The sequence below is a fragment of the Nothoprocta perdicaria genome, unplaced genomic scaffold (assembly GCF_003342845.1).
Source record: "Nothoprocta perdicaria isolate Ctin4 unplaced genomic scaffold, notPer1 scaffold_388, whole genome shotgun sequence".
NCBI classification, from domain to species: domain Eukaryota; kingdom Metazoa; phylum Chordata; class Aves; order Tinamiformes; family Tinamidae; genus Nothoprocta; species Nothoprocta perdicaria.
The window spans coordinates 252,521-271,451 of record NW_020455630.1 but is presented as its reverse complement, the minus strand read 5'-3'; the positions used below and the strand labels follow the sequence as shown (position 1 = coordinate 271,451).

The window sequence follows — 18,931 nt, the reverse complement described above, 5'->3', positions numbered from 1 at the left end:
ACCATTATACAAATTTTAATAGCATTTTGAGGTTATTAAAATATCYTGGACAGCTAAAGACCATTTTCATTTTTCAAAGGTTTTTGCTTTTATCATTCTCASAGTTTACCAGATTATGCCCAGACCTTTTCAGAATTGTTTCAGCCGGAAGGTATTCGTTAATTAAAAGTTAATTAAAAGTTTTTTTGAGTTTAAAAAAGAAGAAACATACTTTTCCAATATTTCCTTTTGTTTTAGTTAAATTGCCTGACCTTTAGTAATTCCCAAACTTATCTCATTAGATAGGTTCAATTATTTTTTATTATTAAAACAGAAAATATTTCAAACCAAATTAAAACAAAATTATAACAACCTCACTGAGTGCAGTAAGTGACAAGTATGTAACTCATTGCAGAAGTTCTTGGCATAATCCTAACTATTGAATTTCTCACTGCATTGAGAGGCTAAGAAATTAATTTCAGAACCTGGTTAATTTCAAACACTGAATTGTGTTTGACCAGTAARTCCTGAACTAATTCTGAACAGCAACAGGTTTTGCAATCCTGGGTTTACTRCATGCATACAAGCACAACCAAGGAGACATTCACTGGCAACCTGAGTCTGTGGTTCATTTGTGCAGAAGAGTAAAACACAAACATGGCAAAGAAAAAATCATTTAGAAAAGCCACTGATTTTAGAAGGTGTTCATATGTGTTCACATGATCTTTAAAAATAACATCCTCCCAGTGCCATGAARTTAAAACCAACATTTAGATGCTGTTGTTGTTAAGTAGAAATGAACATATTAAAATATTTCAGATGTGTAGAAGGAAGTATTAGTAAGTACCAGATTACTTATGATGTCCGTGATGCTCTGTAGAAAAATGAACCAACTCAATGAAAAAATACCACATATAGAAAGAAATCTTGTGAGTTTAAATTAACCTAAATTTAGCATGTACATGCAAATATGTGCACAAAAAGACAGCGAGTGGTCCAGAAATGTGTAAAAGAGGGGAAAAGGGAATCAGATGCAAAAGAAAAATTAGGAATTTGACATAAGTGTAGAAAAAATACAAAAGATTCTGAGCAGGAATGTAAGTCTTCTCCTAGGTATTTATTTTTAAGTAGATGATAGTTTATTTTTTTGACAAATTCTTTGAAATGTTTTCATTTCATTTGTTTCTAAAATTAACTTTTTTTTAACAATCATCATTTGAAAATTCTTTTAGCTTAATTGTCTTTGGGGATAAATTCATTTGGAATATCTACTATGACAATTATATACAGCTACATTTTCAACTCTAATGCATTTTTAATAGTCTTCTTCATCAAACAGTGATTTGAATTTCAAATTTTATTCTATGAAGAAGTAAAAATTAGAAGTAAAAATCAGCTTTCTGCCGGTTTCCATCATACATTGTTCTTTTATTTTGATTGCAAGGCTTCCTTATTGCAATCCAATTGTAAATCTATTTTTACTCATAAAAGTTATTATTTTTTCCCTTTATTAAAAGAAAGTGAATTATAGTGACAAACGTGTCTGCCCTTCCTTGTACACCTTAATGTGATGTTTGTATCTGTCTGCTTCCCTTTAGAGTTACACACAAGGGATTATCCTTCCTCCCATCTCCAAACTGAGATGGTAAACATGTTAGATTCCCCCCACAACACACATACAGACATACTCACAAAGCAGGTTTAAGGGGAAATGTCGTCATAAAAACAAAAATAAAATAGCAGAAGATACTTATATCTTTCCCTACTAGCACTATAAACAGCAGGCTAGATACTCTTTTCTTTAATATTTATTAATGATATTATTATTATTTATGTAGCATGCCTACTTTTGCCATTTAAAAAAAAATAAAATAAATACACATAATACTGGGGAAAAAAAAAAGAAAAAATGAGACAAAGTCAAACAGTTTTCTATGCGTCTAATTCTTTGAATGTCAGCAAGCCCCAACACATATGATGTGTGGCATTTTTGAGCAGTATATAAACACAAATAAATAAATCTAATTTTATTGGTACCCCTTCTACATACTGTATAATAGACAGTGTCTTAATTTTATGAATATATTTTATCTTTTGTTCCTTTTTTTTTTTTACCTCTGTCAGATAAATATGATTATGTTAAACAGAAGTTTTATAAGTTATACCTGGTTGTCAGAAGTTAGTGCATTCTTTTTCTGACTTAATAGTGTACCAATTAAAACACGGTTTCCTTCGGGGTTTTTCCATGATGGTCATCACATAAATATCTTTCTCACAGACTGCTCACAAACATTAATTTTCCTTCACCGCTTCCTCACTTCTGAGAGGTGAATATTATATTGACAGGTAAGGAACAGAGAAACTGCAGTGAGAAAYTAATGAAAGTCAAAATACGTCCTCTAAACTTTTGATCCCATTTGAGATATGCCAGATTCAACTTTTTGGATATACTGCCTGTAKTAAGGAAAAGGAGTACTTTCCCTGAATTTGCCAATATTTCAACAATTCAGATACCATAACACCAAGTGCATGCAAAATAGGGACAATGAGGGAAAAGTCTAGTTTAATAACATCCATCATGGGAGCTGTGTTTTAGGGGGCAGCAGCGTTAGTGTCGCTCTCCCCAGCAGGCCCTAGATGTTTCTATGTTGGCTATGTTGGCTCTCTGCTTTCTGGTACCTCTCTGCAGAGYTGCAGCACCCTCCTTCAGAGTCCTAACTTCTTCATTTTTGAAAGTATCCATCCTRTCTGTCTAGAAGTATCACCTCCCATTTCTTTGCCTTTTTCATCTTCTCTTTACCACTTTTCTTTTTTGCCTTCCTCATCTTTTTAGATTTTTACCTCAGGACCACAACCCTTGTTTTTGTGTAAATCTTTGGGGTTTGACTTCAGTCTCAATAACAGAYTCACTCTTTCCATTCCATTCTTCCCTTTATCCATTCATACTTCAACATCTCCTTGCCCGGTCAGCTTTGCAGCTTTGACCAGCTCTTGATGTCTTTACCAGACATTCGATTGATAAGGTGCTTTCACCAAGTTCCAGTGCATTTTTTCCCTTTATTTTTTCTCTCACCCACCAATATTTGCTTTTTTTCACTAAATCTTAATTCAATGATTTTCCTTTCCACGATACTTAGGTGTCAGAGGATATACATGGACTGGACATACACTCTCTAATTTCATTTCAGATGCATGACCCATACTAATCTTCAGAAATGGCTAGGAGCTATTAGAGTAAATGTCAGCCCTTAGCCCTGAAGGAACTGGAAGGTATATATTTCATTACTCAAGAGAGAAGCTTATGTGAATTTCCATCATATCCAGGAGCTGCATTTATGACATGAGACATTTTAGTTGTCAAAGTCAAAAGTGTCTCTAACAAATATACACAAACTACAGGTTTTTAAAGGCTTAAAACTTGGCCAAAACACGTCTAGATTTTCATGGGAAAAACAGAATATACATAACTGAYACACAGATTATCATGTGTCTCTTCTGTAAAGCACATAACACGAGCAGTTCAAAGAAAAGCTCTCCTGAAACTGGTTTAGGAGACTATAGGAAGATTGAGTGTATTTTTTCCATTACTAGAAATAACAGAAATATACTCAGGAGATGACAGGACCAGTTTGACACAACATGCGCAGTCCACAGATACATCAAGAGCTTTCAGTAACTTTAATGCCACATACTGCACAGTTCATAGGAAAGTCTATGTTGGAAGAGACCCCTGCAGATCATCTTGTCCTGCCTTGAAAGAAAGCACGTAGATTAGGTCACCAAGGGCCCTGCCAAGCTATGTCTTGAAGAGTTCCAGTGCAGAAATATTGGTTTCTCTGTCAGCCAATGTTTAATTGTTGTCATGGTGATGTTTTTCTTATATCCAGACAACTTTCCCTGAAGTAACTTATTCCCATTGCCTCTTTTCCTGTCCATGTGCATCACTGTGAGATTGCGTGCTTCTCTATAATTACATTTTATGAGCTAAAAGAGCTTGACTGGAGCCCCCCAGGCCTTCTCTCTTCACTACGCTTAATGAATCCAATTCCTTCAACCTTTCTTCATAAGTCAACCAACCCTCCAACCCTTTAAGCAACTCATTAGTCCATAGGATAGGACTTTGGCCTTTCAATTGATGATAGACTTGATAGACTTTGGCCTTTCAATTGAACCGTTTGTATGGCAGTCACTGCTTGTATTGCTTTTCCCTCAGTTCTGTGCATATCTTTTATGCAGCAATCCAAACGATGCTTGCACTTCTTTTCTTTTCAAAAATCTTATGCGTTTGGGAGAGACATTAYCTGACCAAATCAGGACATCAGAGTAGTACTTTAAGACATATACATCCTTTCCCTTCAAAATATCTTTCCATGCAAATTGAGTTTACCAGAAATTCAAAAAATCTGAAAATTCAGTATTATACAGTTTCTGAGTAATGCTTCATTGTAATTTCCTTCAATATATCCATATCTATCAGCTAAAAATGGCTGAAAACATTTCTTTGGAGCACTTAAAGCTCTTGAAATACACCAAAGGGTAATGAGAGTGGTGGGGAAAAGACCATAAGTGCTCAAAACACTGAAAGAGAGAGGTTGTAAAGTTGTCYCCATCCTGGAATATATTCAGACGCTGACTACACGGGACCATGAGCAGCCTCATCTAACAAAAGGACGTGGAAGTAGACTGAAGTAGACTACCTCCAGAGGTGTCTTCCAAACTGAACTGCATCATGGTTCAATTACATTTTATGTTTTAATAAATGTTGTTCTTCCTGCTGAAATATTTCTCTTATTTTCCCCCTTCACATCCTATACATGAAAAAACAATTTTCCTGCTTGTTTTAATGAATAAAAACAGAAATAAGAGTATTTATTCAAACAGTCTATTTTCAAGAGTAGAGTTGCTAAACACTTTTTCTTTCTTTTTTTTTTTTTTTTTTGCCTATCATACTTAAGTACTCCTATGAATTCTGTTGTAACAAGGGTTAATGACAGGTCCTACTCGAAGATGCAGGTACATCTCCTGAGATTGCTTTCTGTTCTGTTAAAAGGCTGTTTAAGACATTTCCTATATATTGAACCACCATCATTTGTTCCCCAGGGCCCTGGCCTCTGCCACACGCCTCTTTGTAACTGTAGTCTGAGCAGGGCTTGCAAAACTCTCATGTTTAAGAAACAACCCTCTACCCTGCCCAGGTGGGATCAAGCCATTGATTTCACTGCTAAACAATTCAAAACACAAACTTTCATCTCAAACGGAAATAATACAAAAAGAAAAAAAAATATACAAAATAATATAGGAAGAAAAACGAAACAACTGCATAACATCTGCAAAGTAAAAGTGATCATCATTGTACTACTATTAATTTACGAATGGGGACTAAAATGGGACATCTTTTAATACCCCTTTCCTCCCCTAATGCCTGAAAAATCAGCTATGATAGTTTGGTGGTCATAATCTCTCTGCAAGATCATAGAGCCACCCATTGACAAGTTACTCTTCACGGAAGCACTTCTCTCTTTATCCTTATGAACTGACAACCTTAATTCACACTTATGGTCCTTCAAGACTTAAAAAGATGAGAAGATTCAGCTTGCAGTTTTCTCCACCACATTGTTAAGAAGACCTTATTGCCTTAATGCAATCTTTACTGAAAGAGATTCCGTTTTATTAATTTGCTTGCTGCTCTTTAATGTGCTTATAGTCTATTAACAGCTTTATCACCAGCACAGTTCCAATTATTTCTGCAATCTGCTTCTTGGTGCAGAGAATGCTTGTTTTGTACAATTACATTGTTCAGATACTTGGATACTTTGAGGGACTTAATAATTACTTCAATTCTTTTTGATTTGGTATACAAATCAAAGAAGTGACTGTATTAAGTTATTTTACTAGGCAATTATTAATTTAATAGGGATAATTTAAATCTCAATCTYATCAAAAAAGCAATGGCTGCACTAGAAACGACACATTTGGTCTATACTTGCAGGTACTATCTTATTTTCTAGCAAAACCATAGTCATGAAAGGTCACAAATATTTGAAAAGAATGAAATACCATATGAGTAAAAGATARTGACAGAGTTTTCAAGAAAATTTAGCTATTATTTACTACTTTAAGTTTCATTGACTGAGAAGACTAGGGATATGAACAACACAACACAAATACAGTGTTACATTGGGGCATGTCTCTAAATGCTAAGATTTATAAAGCTGTTATACGTTAGATTCTTTTCATACAGATTATGAAAGGATTAATCAAGTAATAAAGTCTTCACACACACATATAACATTCTCATACACATACGGGGTATTGGTAGTATCATTTCAAAATCTTACTATGAAAATAAAATTGAGATCACTATTTTGTAATTCTTTGAAAGAAAGGTCTGCACTATAAAATATGGGCATACTTTGAAATGACAAGGATAAGGAGAGAAAAGGACAAAATTATCTGAACTAGGAGCATTTCTTAATGTAAATGTCTTCAGAAGTTACATATTTATCTTAMGTCTATTACGAATTTTGGGGTCACAAAGTGAATTTAACCAGAGAGTAAAACAAGGTATTATTGAAGAATAACTAAAATAGTACCTAAAATAACAACTTAAACAGTAGTAGCGTAATAACATAGAAAAACTGAACAGGTAGCTTTGAATTTGAGATTTAAAAAAGAATGAAATGTAAACACTATACTATAAAAAATGAGGAAGGAGAATTCAAATAACATTCAAATTTGGATATATCTTCTAACAAAAATGTAACAATGCTTAGCTAACTGTCCTTTGAAAATGTCTTTGTTTCAGAGAAGCAACGAAACATGACAAGTAATATCCCAAATCATGAAGGGCTAAAAGAAAATTTAACTGCTGATGGCTATAAGATGCCAAGACAAAAACAAAACTAAGACAAAAAAACCCACAACAGCAATAATGTAACTCAAAATAAAGAGATGTTCTTATAAGAATTGTTATAATGTTGCCACATGCAAATATTTTTATCTTCTGTTTTAGAGTTGGAATTACAATTCTGAATAGTAYGGATTACCACAGGAATTACCACAGAAAACTACCAAATCTGGTAGTTATTATTTATTATGAGGAATTCATTTATTCTGAAATATTTTGAAGGGAACAAACATCTTAAAGGTGGACTCTTTTGGAGGCTAATAGCTTTACTGTAGWAGAATAAATCTATTCTATAATTTTTCCATACCGGTTTCACCAATAAACAACCTCCTTTCTCCTTCATCTTACAAAGTAGGTCTATGAGCACACWAGGGAAATTCTTGAATCCTGTGCTTCTGCGTAGATGTGTTTATGGAGAAGTATTCTAAGAAATCACTGTAGCTGCTAGAAGAACTTGCCATAAGTGACTGGAAATGAATTACACATATCATTATTTCTGAAGCCAGGCTTTAGACTTCTACAACTTGTGGTAGGATATTCAAGCTATGGAAGAAAAACTTGTACTGTTGCTCCCCTTTTGTGGCTTTTGCCACAAAACTAATTTACTAGACTACGTTTAGAAGGTGTCTTCTATCCCTTTTCTGGATTTTCATTTATTTGTGTGAACATACATTACGTAACATGCTACTTAGGACTATCTACTCCATAGCTAAGTTTTTAGCTATTAAAAATTATTGTTAAAATTTTGTGAAATTTCTTTTACATCCGCAGATTTACACCCCAACAATATATGTTAACAAAAAAGCAATTAATTACAACAGCAACAAGCTTTTATTATCCTTAAATTATGCTAACTTGCCATTGGTTGAATTACACCTGGTTAAATTAACCAATTCACACAAAAAAATCCAGGAGTTTAATTTCTAAATCAAAATTCTTACTTCATTAAAATGAGATTTAATTTTAAAGACTACAACATACATCCACAAAAATCTCACTCACAGAAGGAATTGAACACTCACAGAAAGAATTGAAGAGAATGTGCAAAGAAAACGAATGAAAAGAAAGAAAATAAGCTGTATAATACAACAAATAAATCAGTCAATACCTCCCAGTTGATCATTTCTAAGTCTAATATTTAAATAATAAAATACCATAAGTCAGATAGTAAATCCCAGATTATACATAAGCATGTAGAAWTAGGGCAGAATTAGGAAGAAAGTTGCAAAACAATAAAGAAGTGAATTAGGGTTCATCTCAGATAAAGGCAAAGCTGTTTTAAAAGTGAAATACCAAATCATTTATTAAAATGCACAAAAGCCTAGAGAAAGCTTTTCATAGAATCATAGAATGCTTAAGGTTGGAAGGGACCTCAGAGGCCATCTAGTCCAACCCCCCTGCACACGCAGGGTCACCTAGAGCACATGGCACAGGGCTGCGTCCAAGCGGGTTTTAAAGATCTCCAAAGAAGGAGACTCCACAACCTCTCTGGGCAGCCTGTTCCAGGGCTCTGGCACCCTCACTGTCAAGGAGTTTTTCCTTAAATTCCTGTGGAACTGCTGCCTCATGGTCATCTTGTCATCCACCATGACACCGAGGTCCCTCTCTGTGGGGCTGCTCTCCAGCAGGTCAACCCCTAATCTGTACTGGTATCCAGGTTATTCCTCCCTACATGCGGGACCCAGCACTTGCCCTTGTTGAACTTCATGAGATTTCTCACCGCCCAGTTGTCCAGTCTGTCCAGGTCCCTCTAGACAGACATTTTATTAACAAAGTTTTAACAGTACAGTCTCTCATACTGGGAGAATTAATCTGTAAGTGCTGAAGTCTATGCTAGACATCACTTACACATTTGAAGTGAGATGAAGTGATGATGTCGGCAGGCTGAAGCTTCTCTGGGTGCAGCCCTGTCAGAGGCAAATCCACCTCGCAACAGCTTCATTAGGGTCAGTGAACTTGCTAGTGAAGAGCACTGTGCATTAGCTGGACTGGAGCTTTCACAAGCTAGAGCACATGGCAAGGTAAGGGGTGGAAGAGTTCACATCTACTGGTTCCCATTTTGGAACTTATGGGCCACCTTTATACCTTTAGTAATTCTGCTATGTTATTCTCAAGCTGCCTTTCCGCTTCTAGGTGAACATGTTCTTTATAGTTTATTAGCGACCATCTGGTGTGCTTGGGTTTGAAGTGTCTATGACCAGTTTAAGATACTGAGATATGTCTGCAGACGCCTGTCTTGCATTCCCCTACCAGACTGTGGTTGCTTTTCCTACTGTAATTTCCAGTGTAAACATGCTCTTTGACATTCCCTTCTCTCCAAACTTCTTTAATACACCAAGCATGATTTGGATGTATGGGGTCTTTGGCAGACTTTTGCTCTTTGCTCCCGTTGGGTCACAATGATGCTTAGAACCAGATTTGATTCCATCTGCTAGTTRCTAGCTCTTTTTTTTTGGTCTGTTTTCAGAACGAGCTTGCCCAACTTTATATTCCTTTCTAGCTTGTTTGGATAAAGGTCCAGGTTTCTGAGGTTCAATTTCTTGTTTCTAGCAACGTTTCTCACATTTCTACTTAGCCACATCGGCTTCCTGTTATTCTCTTCTGAGCTTCTCCTAATGGATAACAGGCACTGGTACTGTCTGAGCAGAACATCTCCGAAAGCTTCACGGAATCTCACCTCCTTACATAACTGTTAACTTCTCTTGCAAAAATGAGATTGCTAATCTGCTAATCTGAGAAAACATGTTCATTCTGTACACTGGTGTAACTACAATGTGTGTAGAACTACTGCATTTTATGTCCTCACAAGAGTAATGGAAGTAAATAAAATTGTGAACCACAATCTCTACAGCAAATGTTCAAGAGAGAACAGTACAGCTAAGCTATAACTTACTGRGGCAAGAATGTACCCCAGTACATTCAGTACCCCAGCAAGAATTAAGCTTACCCTAGATTTAAAAAAAAAAAAAAAAATCTATTTTGTAATGGAGGAAAAAGACTAATGTAAAAAACTCACAAACCAAAAACTAAGGGAACAAAACCCTCACCCTTCCACTAAAAAATCCTTCTAAAACAARGTGATGTTCTTGTAATCTTATCTAAGATCTGCATCTACTGAACCTTTTTATTCTTAAGTCTTAAGGTCTTAGGAAAGTAGCTCTCTGCTTGATTTCACTGTGAAGACTTCTACTGAATTGTACCCTTTTACTTAATTAGAATGTTTTTTAGAAGTATTCTGTATCCATTTCATACAATTTTTTTTATTTTTTTTTAGAAAAGGATGAAATGTTGTAGTAAGAGATCAAATATTACCTACCAAAATAAAACTGGTTAAATTTTTCTCAAAATTTCTCTCAAATTTGTACACAAGCAAAAAGGCAGGAGAAAAAGAGAGATTTTCTGAATGGTATTACAGTAATGAAAAGTTAGATTTTGATGCTTGAAAATGGAAACAGCAGATGAAGTCATGTTTCAACTAATGAATGCAATGTTCACTGTTACTGCCAGTATCCCAAGACTAATATCATTATAGTTATATACGGTCATAATTTATAGTAGGAAAATCACTAGAAAACATAAAGTGATATATACCAGCATTACAGAATTTACAGAACAAAAAGTGAACCCATATATCATCTGAATATCACCAAATTAAAAAGTCCATTTTTTAAGTGAGGATAGTTCATCTCCACATTAATAAATATTTATTTAGGATATGTAAACTAGAAAACATGTATTTTCTATTCTCCTCACTTTGTAGTATTAGTGCTTTTTTCTTTCCTTTTTTTCCCTCCTTTTTTAGCCTAAGAGCCTTCCTATAGCTCAGTCTCCTACACTTATACAATAAAACTCCATACTGATCATTTAGTTATGTAGGTGAAATGGTTTAAAGAGGACTTGATTTGAGCTTCATTTAATGCAAAAATAACCACTGGAAAAGCAGAGACGCTTAAGATCTTTATGAGTTACTTAGTGAATATATCAGTACATCAGCAGCAAAAACTACCCTGTGGATTTGTTTGCATTCCTGGACACTGAAGTGGGACAATGGCACTAATTTTTGTTCATTTTTCCCTTGACAGGAAGAATTTCTTCCAGTAACCCACAACAAGAGACAGCTAGAAAATGGACACCCAAAAACTTAAGTCAGAGCAATACACTTGTACACATATATCCTCCCCCAAGACAACACAGGCTGACCTGAACAACACAGGCTGCTCTGCACCACCCCCTCTCTTCTACTTGTTACATTAAGAGATGGGTTGAAAAATGGGATCTCTGTGTTGACATATGTAATACATAATAGCATGTTAGCATATGGTCAGCACTTAGCACCATTTCAAATAATACCTAGCCCTTTTATAGCGAGTATATTTTAACTATTTTAATCTTATTTAATCTTATTTAAACACAAGTGCTTTGATTTCTTAAGTTTTTAATCAATTTTCTTTTGCTGTTGCTTCTTAAGAGTCTAGTTATCCTTCTTTAGCTTTGCACAATAAATGTCTTCCTTCTTTTCTGTGAGGAAGTATGGAAACAAAGCTTCAAAACAATGCTAAGATTTTGTATTTTGTAACAATACAAACCTATCTGAAAATACGACAAAGAAATGAACAGCTCTAACAAAGAAAGAACCTGGATAATTTGATCTAGTATCAGCTGTCAAATAACTATTTTCTCCCATGATGACCATTACTCTTCCCACAAATAGTTACAATTGGAATTAAGAACTCACTGACATCCCCTTTGGCACTATTTCATTTATCATATGGAAACAATTGAGGTGAAAAGTCTCAAACAATCAATATTACTTTGAAGTAATAAAATATCCTTTAAGATCAACATGAAGATGAGATGCAGGCTTTTATTTTTTGATAACACACCATAAGAAATGATTCCATGACTTCATTTGAGAAAGGGTATACCATCCCAGCAAATGAACAAGTTTCTCTCTTCTGCACAGCCAAAAATTCAATATTGTTTTAAATAGGAGAGATTATTCTTTCCATTCCATTTGCTTTCACTGTTTAGGAATGGATTAAGAAAAAAAAGAGAAGAAAAAGATTTAACACTCTTCCCATTCACTTGTGTCACATGAAAAGGGTCATGCTAATGAGATCTTCCATCAGCAGTATCATTGCATGCTGCTGCATCTATGYTATTTTTGTAGCTTCCCAAATGATTCTTGCATGTCATCTGTTTTTTGTACGAGTGTTGTCAAGGAACATAAAGTGTTTCTGAATCCTGTTACATGTAAGTAGAATATTAGCCAAACACTCCACAAATATCCCCCTTTCCTTCTGCTTCTAACAAAAACACCCTACACCTTCTTCCTTCTGCCCTGTTGCTAATCTATAAGAACTTCATAGCGGATTTCAGTCATACTTAGAGCTATCGGGCACGAACAAATCAATTCATCCTTTTAAAGGTCTATTATCACTCCCATCTGGAAAGTAACAAGTTTTTGAAACTTATATTGAAGAAAAGTCATTTTTGCTTGATGTTGATACATGGGAGGAAATGTCACTGACTTGCATTAGTGAAAGTGACGATTGTCCAGTACAAGTCAGTTCTAAACCCTAATGTCAGCATCGGATCAAAAGTTAGATTTTTGATGATACCAAATTATCAGGGTATTTTTGCCATTGTTGATGGAAAATATACAAGAGATAATTGCATGTTACTTATTATATGTACACTTTTCATTTAAAGATGTCAAGAGTTCATTGGAATTCAAAGGTTAATTTATTTTATGATAAAAAGCAATACTCCTGGCTTCAACAAATCTACACTTTCATCTTTTACTGCTTGGTGTCTAACCATGGTTAAGTCACTTCCATGTTTCAGTTCACTAGTGGTAAGGTAATATCCAATCTTGATATCCCTGGGAAGCCAAAAGGCAACTGGACAAAATTCAAAACTGCAGAAGCATCAAGCACTGCTGTTTCTTATTATTGCCTTATTTGAAGTCTTCTGCATAACTTGGAAATCTGGTAACAATAATTTTTCAGATAGAAAGAAAAATCTCCTGTTTTCCATCACTGAAGTGATGACAAGAAAGTAGGCAAAACGTTATCCAGTGAATACTTTTCTTCTAGAGAGGCTAAATTTTACCCTTAAAAAAGATTTGCTATTGACAGAGCTTATAAATCTTAARGAGTTCTGGGAAAGCCATTACATATTCAACCAGAGTCAACATTACAAGTGACGGATTAATCATCATAACTAGTTTTATACTTAATTAATAAGTAGTAGTTAAACATTYGATTAAGCAATCAAATTTATTCTGAAATACTACGTGAAATGGTAGTATTTTCTAGGCAATATGAAGGTAAAAAAATTATTTCCAGAAACACAAACTGTGGGTTTTTGCTCATCTAAACAAACAGGGTGAGATCTAACCTTCACCAYTGATATTTACAGAAATTTTATTGTGCTTTTCCTGTCAGGGTTATGCTTTTCAACCTGCTTCCTGCAGTATCATTTTCAAACCTGTCATATCAAGAATAGGATCTTTCCAAGGAAGAGTGGGTAAACAGACAGTGCCTCATTTCACTAGAAGAGCTTGATTTACCTTGTGGAAGTTCCTGAAATACGCTGCCTTCTCATCTGGAAATTTTTCTAGCCTCCTGGGTCCTTTGCTAGAAGCCTTCTTGAAAACCAACCAGCATCGCCTGAAAATCTGCAAATAAAAGCAACAGATTACATTAGCATTTCCTTAGAGGTGAAAGTTACAAACATTCAGTTACCTAAGTTATCTAATAATATTTTATTTTAAAAGCTTGAAAAATCTAAGGACATCAATTATTTCCATACTACTAATTCTTCAATTCATAGATACCAACTAGTCTCACTCTTTCGTAGACTTGTAAAGACTACTTCTATTTCTTTCATATGTGTCAATTTTGGCAACTCCTGAGATGCAAGAAAATCCATGAACTTTGAAACTGAAAAGAATTATAAGGCTGTCATTATAGAAAGGGTATTTAGAAATTGCTCTATGCATTTCTAGCCTTCACATTTACATTCTGTTTCTATGACAGTGTCAACACCATTGAGAAGCAATTTAAATTCGCTGCAGCTCTTAACAACACAATAATCAAGAGTTAGTATAATCTTGTATGCACAAGACAGAAAGTACCAAGCAGAAATAAGCATCAGTGTGACCACTGCTAGACAACTAGAGTGATTTCTTTCACTATAATTACACACTTTTCCAAGGAAAGCTATGCAGATTATTGAAGCTTGGCAACATGTATCAAAACAAGCAAACAAAATAAATCTCCAAAATGATCAAGAAATCCCCAAACAAAACAATAGTATCTCATTCTAATAAAGATCTCACTGGAATTTGCTTAAAATGCATTTGCAGGCAACAGGGATATTTAATTAGACTTCTTATCAAGACTCTGGTGGTACTGCTGTAACTAAAAGTGTAAATAATCAGGACCAAGTTACAAAATCCATTTGCAGTTCACAGAGAAGCTGATAAAGGATAATCTTTGCTATGGAATTAGAGGCTTAAAAATTAATCTGCATTCATAATCTATGACATCAGTTTACTTTTCTCTTCCACTGCTTGCACCACTCATACCCTACACAACTTCACATGATTATTTCAAGGATGTGTTAAAAACAAACAAACAAACAAAATATCAATGTCAGCTAATGGGTTTGCTCTCCTCACGTGGACATGAACCATATTCGTCGAGGAATTCTACAGAATTTTACGATGCAATATAAGTATTACGCCACTATGCAGTTCGGATTGGTTCAAACACAACAACATACATTTGTTCTTCCGTGCACAAAGCAAAAGAATGTTTTCCCTCATTGTTTGAGGCTGCTTAAACTGAGCATAAACAGAAAATGTCATTGAAACAATCAGGTTTAATTAAGTACATTCTAATATAATAATACTGTCAGCATCCTGCTGTTATTTTCTCAGATTAATGTTAGTAATAAAACTAAGTTATTTTCCTCTACAAACCCCACTAACTGAACTACAGTTTCAGTAAGTTTTAATTATGAAGATACAGGAAAAAAGAAGGAATGACATGTTCAGCAAACTTACTTCTTACATAGTATAAAACATTCCTCTATTAAGGCAGTAAAGTGACATTTTTCCCTTCTACCTCAACCTCACATTTTGGGAGAAAAAAACGTTTCTGTTTCTATCTTACCAGATGCAATAGCACCAAGGACAAAGGAGGCACATTTACTTAACAAGCATTATTTATACTTCTTAAAGCTTGTAACATTTTCCTCTTCTAACAACATTCCTGACTCTTCAGAGACATGAATTTTATTCTATGAGTACTTTCAGTTCATCTCTCTTCCTCTGAGGAGTCTTTTCCTCAGAAAAAGTAAAAATCACTGCTTTCACTTCAAATCTGTTATTGATTTCCTTCTTTCCATTATCTGCCCATAATGTTTTTTGGTCCTCACATATGCTTTATTAGGAGACTAGCTCAATCCACAGGCCTCCATCATCAGTGATAGTAAGTTTTGAAACAGCCATGGAATCCATGTTTTTACAGAAGACCTGAATCTTGGACAGATAATCTTGGAAGGTAAGAGTCAAATGACTCACAAGTAGGGTTTTTTGTTTCTTTTTTGTTTCTTTTCTTTTTTTTTTTAAAGAAGTGATTTTTTCATTTCATTTTATTTCATGAGAACACAATATATCAGCTAGTTAGACCTAGGGCATCAAAAGCGCATCTAATAAATGGAAAACTAGACAGGCAAAATCAAGAAGTCAGAGTGAGAGCGAGAACATTGGCTAAATAAAAGGTCCCCTAGCATAGGCCAAAGCAATTCATTCATTGATAAATTAATAGGGTCTTCTGAATGACAAATTCAGGCTTTTCTGACTGGATGTCAATATCAGCGAGTATTGGAGTGCAAGGAGGGTTTGCCAGATGTTGACAGGGAGGCTTTAACCCCTCATTAATAAAGGCTTCACCGTATCTATTGATGAGGGCTGCATATTACCTATCCTTATAGATGTTCCTCCCTAGGGTCCTCCCATTCGTCTGGCACTGGGATGACCTGAGAGCATTTTGTGACTTGAGTTTCAGCAGATGGGCAAAAGGGGTAACAGTCAGTGATCCTTAGATATTAAGAGAAAAAAGGGGAAAAAAAGAAAGAAAGGAACTATATKTTTTCCCTTAAATCTGTTACTGCTTCAATTTATTGTTTACATTTGTATATTTTTCAGATGAAGACAGAGAGGATATATGAAGAATGTAATCTATTCATATCTTCTGATCTTCTGATTTGGTATGTACATACATGTATGCATGTGCATTTTTTTTTTTTTTTTTTTTTGACCTGCAACCACTTTTAAAGGTGGTATAAACATGTAAAATTCCATCAAACTTCAGCAGAATTTTATATTCACACCAACAGAGAGTTTCTGTCACAGTGTTTGAAAATACATTATGAATTCACCTATAAATATAAATAAACAGGTGCAGATGTGTGCATATAGCAAACAAACATTTGCCTTTCATAAGGTTCCTCACTGTCATATGAAAGCCTCCTCATTTATTCACAACCTGCGTGTTATCTTTTTATTCCTGGCCTAGTTTAGGATGCTGTTGGCTATAATCAAAACTTCTGAAACACTTAAAAAGCTCTTGGATAATTGAAGTAACGATTGTCAAAGAATTCAGCATCAGCCCTTTAACAATAGAGAGAATGGCAGTCATTTGCAAGGTGGTCCCCACAAAATTCAGTATTTCCTGTGAACCTTAAGAGTCCCTTTTTCATGTATTTTGCATTAAAGAATTTTCAAATATTTGATCATTTAATTGGTATTACAGTGTTCTTGGATGAGAGCTCACTTCTCAAAGGAAACTTTGGATCTTACAATTTTGTAAAAGGATCTTACAATTTTGTACCGAGTGACCTCTAACCATGTGCTGTTGCTTGTCCTCACAGCAAAAAAAAAAAAAAAAGCAACGATAGTATTAAGTGATTGCTTTCTTTTTTCTTTTCTTTCTGTTATTAAAATATAGATATAAAGAACAAAAAAATAGCCCCTGAACAACTATTCAGCGCAAACCTGAAGAGGATTCTGCTGAAATTGCGTACCAACTTCATGGACCAGAAGAAAATGCTCTTTTTGGAGCATGAGAAATATGACTCTTCTTCTCTCAGTTTTTTTTTGATTTACAACTGAGCAAAGCAGTAAAATGAAGAAATCTTCTAGATTCTTCTATCTATGCACTTATAAAACAGTAAGCACACATATGGTGCTGGAGAGAACCACAGACGTGGGTCCTTACAACATCATACAGTAATGATTCTCATAGATGTATAAATGCACAGGAGAGCAGAATCTCCTTTACTACAGACCGAGTAGCTTGTCTCATAGAAAAAGATTCTGAATTTCTATCAGTATAACCTTATTACCCCAGCTTAATTTCTGAGGCCTTTTTAGTCAGGAATTCCACTTTCTATCTATTATTCAGATATCCCTTTTCGTGTTTTACTTAATAAAACACCGTAACAGATCTGCGCTTAATCCTCTCTGCTTTTCTTCTGCTTCATGCACTTCTCTGCTCAACTTGCTAGTCTCTCAGAATTTCTGTTCTTACCATTTAATATTTTTGATGAATCTGTGGAAGTTTCTGGACTCAGACTGAATCATTATTCTTTATGCTGGTATCAAAGTTCTGTTTCATTGTTGCCATGGTTATTCATAATAAAGCCATTAAAAGACCTATTACAGGAAATCCATGGACTATACTAGTTTTCTACAAGGAAGGATAACTTTTTCCTCTTGTAAAATATATTAAAATAATTGACTATTATGTGAACCTTACGTATGAGTTTCTATTTTTCAGACATTTCTAAATCCTTTTCATAGACATTTGCAAAAGATACTGTCAAAATTAACACGTTTTCATGCACAGCTGTAACTAATAACAAAGCTTTGCTACTCAATACCAATATTTAGAGAAGGATTTTGTATTAGCAAGTCTCTCCCTGAAACACTTCAAATTCCATSTCATGCTCCCCAAACTCCCTCAAACTTCTAAATTACTTGTCTCACTTTTAAATAATCTTGTGAAGAATTAAAGTTAAAAATGATCTGGAAAAAAAAGAGCTTATGCATTGAAGATCTCTCAGAAAGATGCTTTCCTTTGAGATATCCCTCTTATCCAAGAGATGGTATAAATGGCAATTACTTTCTCAGACATATTGAACAGCTACCTAATTTTCTGTCACTGGCCACAGGAACAGCCATGTCTTTAGAGAAGCAGCAGTGAATCAGCTCCTAGCCACCAGCAGAAAACACTGCTGAGCAGAACAGATGAAACCTCCAGGAGATAGGAATAAAAACACTAAAGCATGAAAAAAAAAGAACTAAGTTACTGAATTAGATGATTAAAAGATGGATATTGATTTCTAAGAGGTATGAGCGGGAAAAACCCTACATTGTGAGCAAACAATACATCTTAACTTTTTGTTTTTTAAAAAAGTGCCATTCATAATAATGAATATATATATAATGTATAATAATAAAAATAATTACCAGTAATAGTCACTTTTAGCAATGTTTAGCAATCGTTGTTACATGACCTACCATTTCTTTGATTTTTCTGTGTATACTTGCTTCAAGGGGAGTACACATTGGAGGCATCGTGTATGTAAATAAAAGGTTAAGAGAAATAGGAAAACAGTTACTATCTTCAGAAAGAAAGACCAAAAAGGAAAAGGTGAAGACGAAACCATTTATGTCTCACCTCAGAAGCAAGTTAGAGGATCTGAGCTATTGATGAGTAAAGTCTCAGGGGAAAAAAATGAATAAAAATAACAACAGAAAACAAAATTCAGGTCATGGGAAACCATCCACTTGAGTTAACAAKACTTTCCACTAAAGAAAACTCAAAGTATTGATGTATCAAGGACTTCCATTCCTCCTGCGCACCCTGCTTTCTGTGCATCTTCAAATTACAATGTTCTAGAAACAGTGATTTTTCTGTCTCAAAAAGCACAATTCCTTCTTTTTTCTTCTTCTTTCCTTTTTTCTCC

The 18,931-nt window shown here is 34.7% G+C and overlaps 1 protein-coding gene across 1 annotated transcript in view; it reads right to left on the bottom strand.

Moving 5' to 3' along the window:
* Positions 1-18,931, bottom strand: part of DOK6 (docking protein 6) — a 157,205-nt gene that overhangs the window by 133,121 nt on the left and 5,153 nt on the right. Inside the window, exon 2 of the mRNA XM_026044837.1 lies at positions 13,461-13,568. Within this exon, the coding sequence (XP_025900622.1) occupies positions 13,461-13,568 (108 nt within the window). The remainder of the gene's footprint in view (positions 1-13,460; positions 13,569-18,931) is intronic.